The sequence below is a fragment of the Glycine max genome, chromosome 15 (assembly GCF_000004515.6).
Source record: "Glycine max cultivar Williams 82 chromosome 15, Glycine_max_v4.0, whole genome shotgun sequence".
NCBI lineage: Eukaryota > Viridiplantae > Streptophyta > Magnoliopsida > Fabales > Fabaceae > Glycine > Glycine max.
Window position 1 is genome coordinate 47,627,717 of NC_038251.2, and position 15,053 is coordinate 47,642,769.

At 32.6% G+C, this 15,053-nt stretch overlaps 1 protein-coding gene across 1 annotated transcript; it reads left to right on the forward strand.

The window, feature by feature from the left end:
* Window positions 1-5,197: 5,197 nt before the first annotated feature.
* LOC100802304 (protein SRG1) lies at window positions 5,198-8,686 on the forward strand. The gene is made up of 4 exons (XM_003546691.5): window positions 5,198-5,512; window positions 5,804-6,051; window positions 6,962-7,286; window positions 8,262-8,686. Exons 1-4 carry the CDS (start codon window positions 5,204-5,206, stop codon window positions 8,514-8,516), a joined length of 1,137 nt encoding a protein of 378 aa, XP_003546739.2. The 5' UTR covers window positions 5,198-5,203; the 3' UTR covers window positions 8,517-8,686.
* The last annotated feature ends 6,367 nt before the right edge of the window (window positions 8,687-15,053 follow it).

Genomic DNA, 15,053 nt, shown 5'->3' on the forward strand with positions numbered 1-15,053 from the left:
AGGATCAAAACTGCTTTATCCTATCAGTCAACATGACTTTTATTTTTCCTAAAAAATAGAAAAACAATCTTATCTACTATAGTTTGTTAGACAGTTTCAACAGTCACATCTTAACACTCCTCCTTGACTTTGGAACTGCAAACTCCAAGCTTTTGTCTCAAGTATTCAAATTTGGCTTTTGAAAGTGCCTTGGTCAAAATGTCAGCACTTTGATTCTCTATTTTGCAGTACAGTAACTTCACTTCTCCTTCCCTTTGAACTTCTCTTAGAAGAAAAAGCTTTATCTTGAAGTGCTTAGTTTTTCCATGAAACACTGGATCATTAGCAATTGAGATTGCAGCTTGGTTGTCCACAAAAATTTGTGTGCTTTCTTCTTGTTTCATATGCAAATCTGTCATAATTTTCCTGATCCAAAGAGCTTGATTCACTGCAGCAACAGCAGCTACATACTCTACTTCTGCAGTTGATTGAGCTACAACTTCTTGCTTTTTAGAACACCAAGAAAAGACTCCAGAACCAAAGGAAAAACAATAACCAGAGGTGCTTCTCATGTCATCAATACAACCTGCCCAGTCACTATCAGAATATCCATGGAGCTTAAAATTATGAGAATGAGAGTACATTATACCATAGTCTAAAGTGCCTTTAACATATCTAATAACTCGTTTGGCAGCTTGAAGATGAACTTCACTAGCAAAATGCATGAACCTTGAAAGTATATTTACTGCAAACAAAATGTCAGGTCTGGTTACAGTAAGATATATTAAGCAACCAATCAAGCTTCTGTAATGCATTTCGTCAACTTTATCAACTCCATCATCCTTGCTAAATTTCTCCTTTTGGTTCATTGGAGATGTAGTGCTTTTGCAGTCCTCCATATGAAACTTCTTGAGTATTTCCCTTGTGTACTTCTTTTGGTGAATGAGGATTCCATCATGATCTTGTTTCACCTCCATTCCCAAAAAGAAACTCATCAAGCCAAGATCTGTCATTTCAAATGCTTTAAACATTTCAGCTTTAAACTCCTTTATGAGTTTCTCATCACTTCCTGTCATAAGTAAATCATCAACATAGACAGCAATAATGATTAAATTTGCATCTACCAATTTCACATATAATGCAACCTCACTTGGACTTTTGACAAATCCAAGATCTTGAAGATGATCATCTATCCTGTTGTACCAGGCCCTAGGAGCCTATTTAAGACCATATAATGCCTTTTTCAACTTGTAAACTTTTTGCTCCTCTCCTTTGATTTGAAACCCCTCGGGTTGCTCTACATAAATCTCCTCCTGCAAGTAACCATTTAGAAAGGCAAATTTTACATCTAAATGATAAACTTCCCACCTTTTATGTGCAATCAAGGCAAGTAGCATTCTAATTGTATCAAGACGTGCAACTGGAGCAAAGGTTTCTGAAAAATCCACTCCAAACAACTGAGCATAGCCTTTCACCACCAACCTGGCCTTGTATTTATTTACAGAACCATCTAGATTAAGTTTGGTTCTATAAACCCATTTTACCCCTATAGGTTGTTTGTGTTGTGGTCTGTCCACTAGCTCCCACGTGTCATTTTTTTCGATCATTTTCAACTCTTCCTTCATAGCATTTATCCACTTGTCATCCTCTTCAGCTTCTTCAAATTCTGCAGGTTCTAGGACAACTATATTACTCTTTTGATAAATCTCAGATAAAGATCTTGTACCTCTGACAGGAATGTCATCTACATCATCATCAAGGAACTGTGGGATTTCTGGCAGCTGCTTCCTTATTGGCTCATCCCAACTCCATTGTTGATCTTCCATAAATTTGACATCTCTACTCACTAGAATTTTCCCATTTTGAGGTTGGAAAATTCTGTAAGCTTTGGAGGTGTTGCAGTATCCAATGAAAACTCCGAGTTCTGCCTTTTTATCAAGTTTGTCCCTTTTAACCTGTGGAACATAAGAGAAACAAACACAACCAAAGATTTTTAGATTTTGTAAATCTGGTTTGTAACTAAACCAGCCTTCAAATGGAGTTTTTTTGTGCAGAACTCTTGTAGGTAGTCTATTCAGCAAAAATATTGCAGTGTTTGCAGCCTTCGCCCAAAGCTCATTTGGCAACTCCTTTTTCATGCAGCATACACCTTGTCATCTCCATGATACTTCTATTTTTTCTCTCACTCACATATAAGACATCAGAGATATATTTCAAACCTGTCAAGCTTTCAATAGCAACAGTCCCTTTTTCCCTTGACTGAGATGAAATCACCATTTCCAATTTTTACTTTGGAAACAATGGTTTTGTCAAGTTCTTTAAAGAGGTTCAGGTCATTGGCATATGGTTTGTGCAGCCGCTATCTATTAATCATGAATCACTGGAACTATTGCTTGTGGCAAAACATGTTGTGACAAAGAGTTGCTTATCTTCTCGTTCCTCCGCAACCACCTTTGCTTCCTCTGATTTGGACTTGCATATTCGCTCTACATGTCCCATATTGCCACAATTTATGCACTTGACATCTGGCCTCCACCAACATTTTCTTTCAGGGTGATTTGTCTTTTTGCAATGCGGACAAGGAGGAAAGGTCTCACCTTGCTGCTTGTTGGAGCCTTCTGGTTTTTTGTTCCTCCATTTGTTGTTCTTCTTGTCTTTACCAACTTTTGAATTTTGTGCTTTCGTATGAAACGCACCTTGTACCACCTCTTCTTGTCTCATCATTCTTCTATTTTCCTGGGCTTGTAGAGCATTTATGAGTTCTCCCAAAGTGATGGCTGACAGGTCTTTAGACTCCTCCAATGCTGATATCTTCGATTCATACTTCTCGGGTATAGTGACCAGGATTTTTTGCACTATTCTTTCATCAGGAAAGTCCTTCCCAAGAAGCCTCACTCTATTTGCTATGCCTAACAGTCGGTCAGCGTAGCCTTTAATTGTTTCAGTCTCTTTCATGCTCTGCATCTTGAATTCTCTGCCCAAGTTGAGTACTTGCATGCCTTTGGTTCTTTCACAGCCTTGATATTCTGATCTGAGATAATCCTAAATCTGTTTGGCAGACTTGAAGTTCATAATTCTTGTAAAAATAATTTTTGACACAGCAGAGAAAAGGCAATTTTTAGCCTTGGCCTTTTTGGTCTTCCTTTCTCTGTGATTCTTCATCTGAGCCACCGTTGGATTTAAAGGTAGTTAAGGAACATCATAGTTTTCTTCTACTGCCTCCCAAAGATCCAAAGCTTCAAGATGAGCGGTCATCCTTGCAGCCCATAATTCGTACTCCTCACCATCAAAAATTGGTGGTGAACCTACTATGTATGATGTTTCTCCCTCCATTGCGATTTCTCTCAACTCGCAGATCCCTTAAAGATAAGAGCTCTAGATACCAATTTGTTGTTTTTTGTTAATAACAGCAGGCAGAAATATTAAAGAATGAAAGGGAGCATAAAGAAAGAAATTGAGACTGCAAAGGCTTGTTTTATTCTGATATGAAGCAACGTATTTAAAAACATGGAAAAGATAGTAACTGCTAACAAAAAGATAACACCACTAACAAATCATGCCTAGAGAATAGGATCAAAACTGTTTTATCCTATCAGTCAACATGACTTTCATTTTTCCTAAAAAATAGCAAAAGAATCTTATCTACTATAGTTTGTTAGACAGTTTCAACAGTCACATCTTAACACTAACTATGCGTTTGTAATCTGATTTTTTTTAGATTTTATTTAAGTATTTTAATTGTTCTAATTATAACAAAGGGACTGTTTTGATACTAAAGTCCAACTAGGCTTATTTTGTAATTTGAGCCTTCAGCTTGTTTGGATCTTTGCTTATATTTCTTTAAAATTAAATTAGGTTTAGCCATTAGCCAAAACGGAAGACATTAGTTGTTTCCTATAAATACCTTTGTAGTCTCTTGTTTTTGGACAATTGAAATAAGATTTGAATTTCACTCATTTTGTGAGTTTGAGAGTTATGTCTCTTAATTGAACCTTTCTTGTTTTTATTAAAGGCTTTCATACCTTTGTGGCAACTCTTCACTGGACTTATCACTTTCTTTAAAGTATGACATCTTCCCCTAGACTTTTGTTATTCTCCATCTTTTGAATTTAGTTTTTAATTTCTTGTTCTTAGTTTCATGTGCTAAATAATTTAAAGTTTTCATCCTTGAATAACTTTCATTTGTTTACATGTATGTGTGTCAATTTCTTTGATTGAATGTGTCATTATTTTAAGGACTAAGAAAGTTTGTTTTAAATTCTTATTGCTCTTTTCGGTTAATTTTGTTAAACACGAATTCACTCAATGAAGATTCATAAAAGCAATATGACTCCTAACGAAACGAGGATCATATCAGAACCTATCCACTCGATTAAATCATATATTTTTTTCTTTTTATATTTTCATTAACCCTTTACAATTCACGCTAATATGGATTTTGTATTTTCAGTCATTGATGACAATGTGCTCCGTTAAGTGTTTGTATTAATAAATGACAATGTGATTGCAATTTTAGTTTTATTTTTTCGCTACCATTACTCATGACTGATTTAATAATAGTAAATTTATATGCTTTATATATTAAGGCTTTCAGGCAGAAAAATACCAACAATGTATAAATGCAACATGATTGAGATAAAAAAATATTTGCACCAGAATTGGAGATAGCATATTATGAAAAATATTTTTAGTAAAACTGAAGTAGGATAAAAAAAATTAGAAAAATGCTTTTACCGTAAGTTTGAGAAAGTATTTTAAGATATGTATATACAATAAATAAAAATTATATATATGTTAGGAGGAGAGGGAGGGGGAGAAAACTATACTACTTGATTTTGAGGATCAAAACCTTCAATAAATTTTCATGGCAGAACATCTTTTTCCTAACAATATACGTCAGTTATATATATATATATATATATATATATATATATATATATATATATATATATATATATATATATATATATATATATATATATATATATATATATATATATATATATATATATATATATATATATATATATATATATATATATATATATATACACGCGCGCGCAAAAGTAGTAGAGTTTGATATTAATTATATTATTTTTAGTAATTAACACACTCATTTCATCCATCAAGATTTATTTTATTACTAAAAATAATTTTAAAATGTCTCGCATGGATCTCAGCCACATAAAATTGCACAGCTTATAACTCAATTTGGACCCCTGGCATGGGACAGATATTTTGCTCGTTACATAGCATATATGACTATGACTCGAGGTGGTGTTTCAGGCAAATTAAGGCCATGGAAGAGTTCTTCAACCCATTAGGGACTTCACTTTTGGTACCATCAGTTCAAGAGTTGGCTAAACAGAATTTGTCTACCGTTCCACATAGATACATTCAGCCTCAAAATGAAGAAGCTATTAGTATCCCTGAGATTCCAATTATTGACATGCAGAGCTTGCTCTCTGTAGAATCTTGTAGTTCTGAATTAGCCAAGCTTCACCTTGCATGCAAAGAATGGGGATTCTTCCAGGTCTCTTTTCTATCTTTATTCTCCAATTTTTTTATGACACATCTTTCTGTTTGATCCTAGACTCTACACAGTTTACATATACATTACAAAATCACTTAAAAGTTAAAACTATATATAAAATTTAAACATGAAAAAAGTATATGTTCGATTAATTTTCATCATCCATTAAGTATTTGATTATCTATTGAATTTTGAAAAATAGTAGATAGATCGTTAATCATCTATAAAATCAAATGGATGGATTGATTTGTCAACCCTATTAATTGATTTGGTTGTTAATCCCCTTTGTAGCTGATAAACCATGGTGTTAGCTCATCCTTGCTCGAGAAAGTAAAGTTGGAGATTCAAGACTTCTTCAACCTTCCAATGTCAGAGAAAAAAAAGTTTTGGCAAACTCCACAGCATATGGAAGGATTTGGACAAGCATTTGTTGTGAGTGAAGATCAGAAACTTGATTGGGGTGATTTGTTCATTATGACCACTCTTCCAACACAATCGAGAATGCCTCACTTATTTCCACAACTCCCTCTTCCTTTCAGGTTCTACTACATTTTTATATGTTGTATTTTATGTTAGACTAAAATTTTTAACTGTGATATTACAAACTTAAAAAAGAAACATAAATTATACCTTCATGCATTGTCATGAAAAAATTGTCTTGTTTTAGTTCTTTCAAACTCTCACATTCTCTAGTTGATATATCAAATGAATTGGAATTGATGAGCTCACATGTATTATATATAAGCATTTTACCATCAATGTATTCAGTAGTCATTACTATTCATTAGTAGTTATTATCATCTATTAGTAATCAATCAATTTGGCTTCTCAATTTCAAAACTAATGGAGTCTTTCATTTTTCAAAATGTTGAGACCAAAATTATTATATTTTAAATGACAAAAATCACACACTATCTAGACATCTTTTGTTTTCCGTGTTTATATATCAACTTGTTTTCAAGACTTTTAGAATGGCTAGTAAAAAGTAAAAAGCTCACACGCATGAGCTTGGGCATTTGTTGATTTGTTCCTCTTGTGCAAGAGATAATAAATGACCCTTGCAAGATTTCCACTTAATTTGTGATTTATTTAAATTATCTTTTAGATATTATTTTGAATTTAAAATTTAAGATCAAAGCTTACATAAAAACGTTGGTTTTAATGTGCCTGTTTTTTAGTTTCATTGGACTTTCTCTCTATTAATCTCTGGGTCAGTTCTGTTGCCTCTGTTTAACGTGAGATTTTGTTTTCTTTAGAGGCTTGTATGAGATACCACGGCAATATAACTCTTGTAGGACAATGATTATATATGTGCATCATGAAGCCATTCTTTATCAGCTTCATGAACTACAATATATATATATATATATATGTGTGTGTGTGTGGCACATGTGTGTGTCTCAGAGAGCTTGCATGCTTACTAATTAATTGCTTTTTGTCATAATGTAGAGACACTCTAGAACTTTACTCACACAAAATGAAAAATCTAGCCATGGTAATTATTGGCCATATGGGAAAAGCTTTGAATATAGAAGAAATGAAAATAAGAGAGTTATTTGAAGATGGGATACAATTGATGAGGATGAATTATTACCCACCATCTCCTCAACCTGAAAAGGTTATTGGACTCACAAATCATTCAGATGCAACAGCTCTCACTATCCTCTTACAAGTCAATGAAGTAGAAGGGCTACAGATAAGGAAAGATGACATGTGGGTTCCAGTTAGGCCCATGCCAAACGCCTTTGTCGTTAATGTTGGGGATATCTTGGAGGTAAAATAATCCATATTCATTGTGTTTAACTTAATATTATTTGTAGTTTTTCTTTTTTAAATTTAGAAATTCTTCCAATTTTTTTTAAAAAAAAATTGGACTTTTATATATTAAAAATTTTGATTTTTTTTAAAAAAAAGTGTTTTTTAAATTTAATATTATGTTGGGCACTTGTAGTAGAGAGAATATAAGTTCAAAAAAGTTAGATCAAGACTACCTTACGTGGGCACTTGTAGTAGTAGAGAGAATATAATTTCAAGAGGCCTTTACAAAAATTTTTGGAAGGGCATATTTTTAATATAACTTATTGTTTTAGCTTTTAAAACTGTAAAATCTTTTATATATTAAATTTTAGAGAAAAAAGATTCCTGTTTTTTTAGAATAAATACTTAAAGTAAATACTATTTGCTTTATCAAAAAAAATACTAATAACTATATTAAGCAATAACGAGAAGAAAATCATATTATTATTTCTTGCCGATGGAAATTCATAGTTATTATGCATGGGATAAAATTGATTTGGTAAGTTATAGCAATAATTTAAAGATGAGTTTGTGAAGGGATAACACTTGTTATATTGACAATGAATTTGTTTTAAAGTTACTTAAAAAATTAAAAAAAACGATATATATTACCTAAATATTAATCTAAAGTTAATATTAATGATGTAATTTTTGGGAGGGGTTTAAGTGACATATTCTTATTCACATTCTAGCTTGTAATTCTACTTGTTCAATAGCATGTGATATAAACATTCCATTTTATTATAAGCAAACAATGTGCGAACTAAATTTTGGTCACTTAGTTTATCAATAGATCATGTAAAAGATTAAGTAAATTCAAAATCCAAGGGCAAAATAATTTTTTATTTATATTCTTAGAAATGATTTCTTTTCATCTTTTTACTTTTCTATGTGGTTTATCCCAAATGACATTTACTTTTAATTTTTCTTGTTGGTATGTTTTGCATGGAAGATTAATACTAATGGGACATATCGAAGTATTGAACACCGAGCAACGGTGAACTCTGAAAAGGAAAGGCTTTCAATTGCAACATTCTATAGCCCAAGACAAGATGGTGTGATAGGTCCATGGCCAAGTTTGATCACTAAACAAACACCAGCACAATTCAAAAGAATCGGAGTAAAGGAATACTTTAAGAATTTCTTCGCCCGTAAACTTGAAGGAAAGTCTAACAGAGATGCCTTGAGAATAGAGCATCACAACTGAACTTATTAAATTAGAAAAATAAAATAGTTGCATTAATTATAAGTGTCAGAAAAGATATAATGATGACCTAAATAAGGTTATCTGAACCATGTGTGTAGTGCAGTAAAAAAAAGTGAGCCATGTGTGTAGTGCACCATATTACTCTAAAATTACAAAGGGAATGTTGACTACATGTATTGGTTTTTTTATTTTTGTTACAATACATGCATTTTTATTTAGGAGATAATAAAGATTTGTAATCCATAATAATAATAATAATAATAATAAAGCAAACTAAAATGATATCCCATGTGTTTTATGCGTATTACACAATGTGCGTACTCCTCCGTTTGTAAGCATTTCTTTAATATCCCCTTATATAAGGATGTTAAGATACGTTTAATTTTGAGTGAATTACACCTGAGGTTTTGTAAAATTATACAAATATTTTTTTTATCATTACAGTAATCTCCCTTGAAGGAAGTGATTGTGTAATATTTAAGGTGTCACTGTAATGTAATATTTAGAATTTTTTCACAAAATAAAAATACCATTACCCTTTTAAATAATCTTTCATATAAGGTCTAAAATATAATTCTTTTATAAATTCTAAAATGTAAAAAAAAAAAATACAGACTAAGTTTATAAATTAACTTTATTTTACTTTTACTTTTACTTTTATTCTTTGACCTACAAAACCTTTTTTAATTAGTAGGCGAAATTTGGTCATTGATGCAAGTAATGCAAATGATATCTGTATAGTAACTTCAAGACTTCAAGTAGAAAATTGCCTTGATATCTCTTTTTTTAGCTAACAATATCTCCTTTATTTTATTGTTTACTTTTCTAACATTTCATTTTTTTCGTAAATAAATTCAAAAAAAAATTAGTAAAAATAAATAAATATAGAATAAATAATAGGTTGAGTAACTAGGTATAAATGCTATGTTAAGTCAGTGTCTCCTCTTTGCCTCATTTTCGTTTTTCTCTTTTCTCCTCTCAAGATCCTTTTTTTTCGCAGCTCACCAAATCTGTTCCAAAAAAATGGCGATCTCGGACTTATTCACCGTTTGATCGTCGTGAAATTTAAGCACCAGGTTCGCAACCCAATTCCGAACATTCTCACCGTTGGGAATTTCAAAATCATGTCTGAGCTTATAGGAAAACCCTTTACATTGTAGTATTTTATTTTCCCGCAGAAACCCAAAACTATCTTAGTAAAACTATGATTCTGGATTCGTTAACTGTTGGATTGTAGTCAAATTTGGATATGTTGTTCGAAGTTCAATTGCACACACTTTCACCATTGGGATCCGCGAGATAATATTCATGGAGAGAGAAAATGAATCGCATGAAGATAGTACAAATGAAGGCTTCAATGATTTCTCATTCTCTCTAACGTTTGGAAACCCTATCAGAACAATTAGAGGAATCTCAGAAACTTGTTAGAGATGTCTCTATCGCTGTCGAAAGACACATGAGTCCGTTTAGAGGTAAGGGATGAGTTATTCACAATTGGGGATTAGTGAGAACATGTGTAGGGATCCTTAGAGTATTAATTAGAATGAATTTTGGGGTGTTTCCGTCATTTTTTTATTCTATCCTTATAATTATAATTGTGAATTATATATGTTTGATGAACCATTTGATGTCCCAATGAGAAATTGTTGTGAAATTAATATGCTATTGTGTCGAGTGTGAACCCTATAAATCGAGCATTTTTCTAATTAGTATGAATTGATGAAATAAAATAAGGAGAAATTTAGAATGAGATATTGATTTTGTTTTTTCCATGTTTCATGCTTTTTAGGTTTTTTTATATATAGTTTAAAATTAATATCATAATTGAAATTGACCAAAGTGTTCATATAATTATTTAGAATTTGTGCATTGAAAGCTTACTTTGAAATTTGTGGTCCAATATGATGTATGCTAGTTTATATATATATAATTAGTTATATATTTATTTATATTAATATTTTGTGTAAATAATATTGTAGAGTTGTTATAGTATGATTCCAAAAATTATTAAGTGTTGGAGTTTGAGAATATTATGGTTAGATTTGATAAACATGTGTATGTTGTACTTTATGAATATCATTAGGAATGTTATGAGATGTTAAATTGTGGGTATGATAATTGGTTGTGAATAAGTGGATGTGTTTAATACTTGATGTTACAATAATGGTATTGTAAGTTGTGAATTATACAATAATCGGACCAATGTTTGATGCAGAAAGTGTAGGTTCCTAATTAGGAACCAATGTTAAAGAGAAAGTGTAGATTTCCTATTTAGGAACCAGTGTTAAATCGTAGCGCAATTGTGTTGAACGTGTTTAAAACACGAGTGTGAGGTCGTGAGTATTGTATAATTCATGAGCTGTGTCTGCATGCAAAATTATTTTAGGGGTTGGACCTGAATCAGGAGGGAGAGCCCCTAACGGACTCTTCGGAGTGTAGGCCTTGGGAGTCACCGGGTTTGAGTGCTCCTTTAAGCCTATGCTGATCTCATATGGTTGGAGCATTCTCGCAAAACATCGTGACCCTGACTAGTCTCCCTATGATCTTACTTAGTGAGAGTGACCTGACAAACTCATTGTGTGGTGTGTCTTGTTATGTACTCCTAAGCACCCCAGGGTGGTTTTTCACTGACATGGTACCACATTGCATATAGGTTTAAGTCTTAGCATAACTGTCTCATGCGCTTGCGAATTGTTTATTATGAAATTAATGTGTTATTATGTCTTGATCAGAGTGTGTGATTCTTGTGTAATGTGATTGATGATTGAAAAGTGTGATTGATGGTTGAAAAGTGAACTTTGAATGACAAAGTGACAGAATTACGTGAGTTACGTGTAAGTAAGTTTTATGTGGTTTATATGATATGTATATCTAGTTGTCTTGTTTCTCTATTAGTTAGGAATGTGATAACTCACTCCCTGTGTGTTATTTGTGTTTGGATCATGTGATGATCTTGAACTTTGTGTTCGGGAGAGCAGATGATTAGGTGAATCGCTTTAAGGAACCTTATGCTGAAGGACGTTGGGATACAATGCTCTGATAGGATGTGATAGTGGTACATAAGTTTTTATATTAATTGCATGATGTTAGTCTATTTTATTTTATTTCACTGATTTAACAAAATATTTTTGTAAATTTTGACAGCCTTATTTTGAGCCGAATATGTTTTAATAAATTTTAATAGTGAAGTGAATGTGAACCTTTTACCCGTGTGAATTTGGTTAACGATATTTTTATATATTTTGTTTATTTATATATACGTCGGGATAGATGATGTCACAACTTTCATGGTATGTGATAACAGGGAATCTAAAAACATCCATAGTCAAATTTTATTTACCCTTCTTATTTGAGCTAAAGTACATTGGAAGAGCGATTCTTTTGAAATTTTATACTTAATGTTTTGACGATCACTAGCATAGGGGGTGGATTTAGTTCACAAGGTGCATGAATTGCAGAACAAAATAGGCATATCAAACAATCCATACCTTCTTTCAAGGATAGAGAGTGCAAACAATGCACATCTTGGGAGTTATAGTTGGGTAGAAAATGTGAGTTTTTAGATAATGCTCAAAATGTGTTCATCTATCCGGGGATGTGATGATGTAGATTGGAGAGAAGCATCGGCTATTAATAAAAGTGGAGGATTGCTTTGCTTTTGGAGAAAGGATATTTTGGAGGTAAATCATACTTTTATTGGTAGTGGCTTTTTAGGTTTAAAAGGTACTTGGGAAGTAGATGTCCCTTGTACTGTTGTGTTGAACGTGTATGCTCCTTGTGAGATTGAAGGGTGTCGCGGTGATTTTTGGATATCAAGCTATTGATTAGCGTTGACTCGCAATTTTAAGATCACCACCGATCTTTTATTTTTCCGAAGAAAAGGGAGAAAGCTCGAAAAACCCTATTTTTGAGAGATCAAAGGTCCGGGGGTTGGTTACGCAAAGGGAAGGTACTAGCACCCTAAACGTCTATAGTACTCTATAGGAACCTCTTGCTTATTTTATCTTTATGCTAAATTGATTATTTGTTTGGAAATAAATGCTTAAGTGTGAAAAGATTAAAGAGATAGGTTTAAAAGAAAGGAGAAAAAAGTTTTTTGTTTATTTTTATTGATTTGGAAAGACAAAGTCTTTTGCCTACATACCCGAATGGGATCAAAATCATGTAGTTCGGGGTAGAAAGTCGAGTGGTTGGTTTTGATTGATTTTAAAGTTCAAAAAAAGGAAGAGTTTAAGAAAGATAAGAGGCCGAAAAGGCATAGAAAATAAAAGGAGTGAGTTCGATTGATTTTAAATTGAAAAAAAGTTTGATTGATTAAAGATTGATTAAAGATTTGATTAAGAAAGAAAGAATAAAGATTGACCCTTTTTTTTGAAATTTTGATTATGGAAAGTTTTTGGTTTTTGACTTTTTTTTTTTTTTTTTTTTTTTTAATTATGCGGAGATAAGTCTAAACGCGCCGGATCCCTTAAAATGACGTTGGATCAAGTGAGGGTCCTTTTCCTCGGATACGGTTCAAATTACATTATCGTCCTCGGCAAAAAAATAAATGTGAGTGTCGGTGCAGATTCTCATTTTTATTTTTATTTACATTGGACCTAGATACATTCTAATTGGCAATAAAAAAAAATTGCAAATGCATTAAAATAAATATGCTAGAAGAAATAATAAAAATGCATGAAATACAAAACAATAAATACATATGGTGCATAAAATAAATAAAGAAAATAAAATGCAAGACATAAAAATAAATATAATGCTGGAAATAAAAAAGAAAATAAAAATGCAAGACATAAAATAAACATGATGCTAAAAATAAATAATAAAAAAAATGCAAGACATAAAGTAAACATGATGCATAAAATAAAAATAAACAAAATAAAATAAAAAATGCAAGGCAAAAAATAAATATGATACTGGAAAATAAAATGCAAGACGTAAAATAGATATGGTGCTGGAAAATGAATAAAGAAAATAAAAAATGCAAGGGCATAAAGTAAATATGATGCATAAAAAAAAAAATGCAACAACAAAAAAAGAATAGAGAAGAAAAAGGGGGTGCAGAAGTAACAGGGAAGTGCAGAAAGTAAAATACTAGAAGAAACAGAAAAAAGAAACGGGCTCAAAATAAAAATGTGGGCTTAACAGATCAAATCTGAATCGTCAGATTGATCGAAGCGTCCAGATTTGATCATGGGGAGACACAGTCTTAGCCATTAGATCTTAATCAAACGTCACAAGAGAAGAAGAACAAAGTAAAAACCAAGAGGTGAGACGCATCTGATCAAAACAGGGGATAACATTGGCCGTTAGATCTAGGATCTAACGGTTCAACCCTGATGGTCCATGGGGACACAGAGATCCGCGTGCACCATAGTCTTGGTCATGGCAGCAGTATAAATTAGAAAATAAACACAAAAATAACATAAATCCAACCTCTTTCTCTCTCTAAAAAACGCTCAAGAGCTCTCTTCTCTCTCTAACACACACCGCCGGAAGTTGTTTACCGGCGCCGTGGCTGGCTGGCCATGGGTGGCGGCGCCGCCGCGTCGGAAGAAGAATCTCCTCCTTTTTTTTTTTTTTTTTTAAAAAAAAAAACTACATGTTTTGAATTCCTTTTTTTTCCTAGTTCTCAAATCCACAGTTATTTTTTTGAAAAAAACCAATACCGATAAAGTCTAGATCTAGCCTTGAATCTTAGAAAAAAAAGTGAACTACCTTTGTCCTTATGTTATCGTTTAAGCTTCAGAGTAAAATCGGTTACAGCTTGGGTTGTGTGGGTGTGGGTGTTTGACGCAGTGCTTGTGGTTGGTGGTGTTGGGTGGCGGATCTGATGTAGGCTTGGCCGATGGTGGTGGTTCACGGAGGAGGAGGGTGGCGGTTCTGATGTAGGCTTGGCCGATGGTGGTGGTTCACGGAGGAGGAGGGTGGCGGTTCTGATGTAGGCTTGGCCGATGGTGGTGGTTCACGGAGGAGGAGGGTGGCGCTGAGTGGTGGCTAGTGGTGGCTTGGCTGTTCCGGCGCTTTGACTGTCCGTATTCACTCCTCTGACACGCACAGTAATTAATGCAGCATTTAAAGGACAGAATTAGGGTAAAAAACGAAGAGCCCCTCTGGGCCTGGACCAAAAAAGACCGAAAAGAAGAAAAAGGAAAAAAAAAGGAAAGGAAAAAAAAACAAAATATAAAACAGCAAAATAAAATAAAATAAAATAAAATAAAAATAAAATAAAAAAACGAAAAGAAGATACTAATAAAGATATTAATAAAAAACGGAAATAATAAAAACACTTAATAAAAGGAAAAAAAAGAAGAAAATAATAACTAAGAATAATAATAATAATAATAATAAAAGGTAAATAAATAAATAAAAAAGGGGTCGTCTTCAAAACAAAAATGAGGTATTTTAAAATACCTCCCTGCCGAAATTTCATCTGAAATGATGGAAATTTCCGGCTTAAAAGACGAGAAAAAAGAAATAAAAACGGGTCAAAAATGGGGTATGACAAAGGGAAAAGAAGGTTATGAGAACAAATTA

Bases quoted from the DNA above. Each gene is read 5' to 3' on its own strand.
- LOC100802304 (XM_003546691.5), top strand. From the start codon at position 5,204: ATGGGACAGATATTTTGCTCGTTACATAGCATATATGACTATGACTCG. The intron at 5,513-5,803 runs GTCTCTTTTCTA...TCCCCTTTGTAG, and splicing joins AAGAATGGGGATTCTTCCAG to CTGATAAACCATGGTGTTAG. The intron at 7,287-8,261 runs GTAAAATAATCC...TTTGCATGGAAG, and splicing joins ATGTTGGGGATATCTTGGAG to ATTAATACTAATGGGACATA.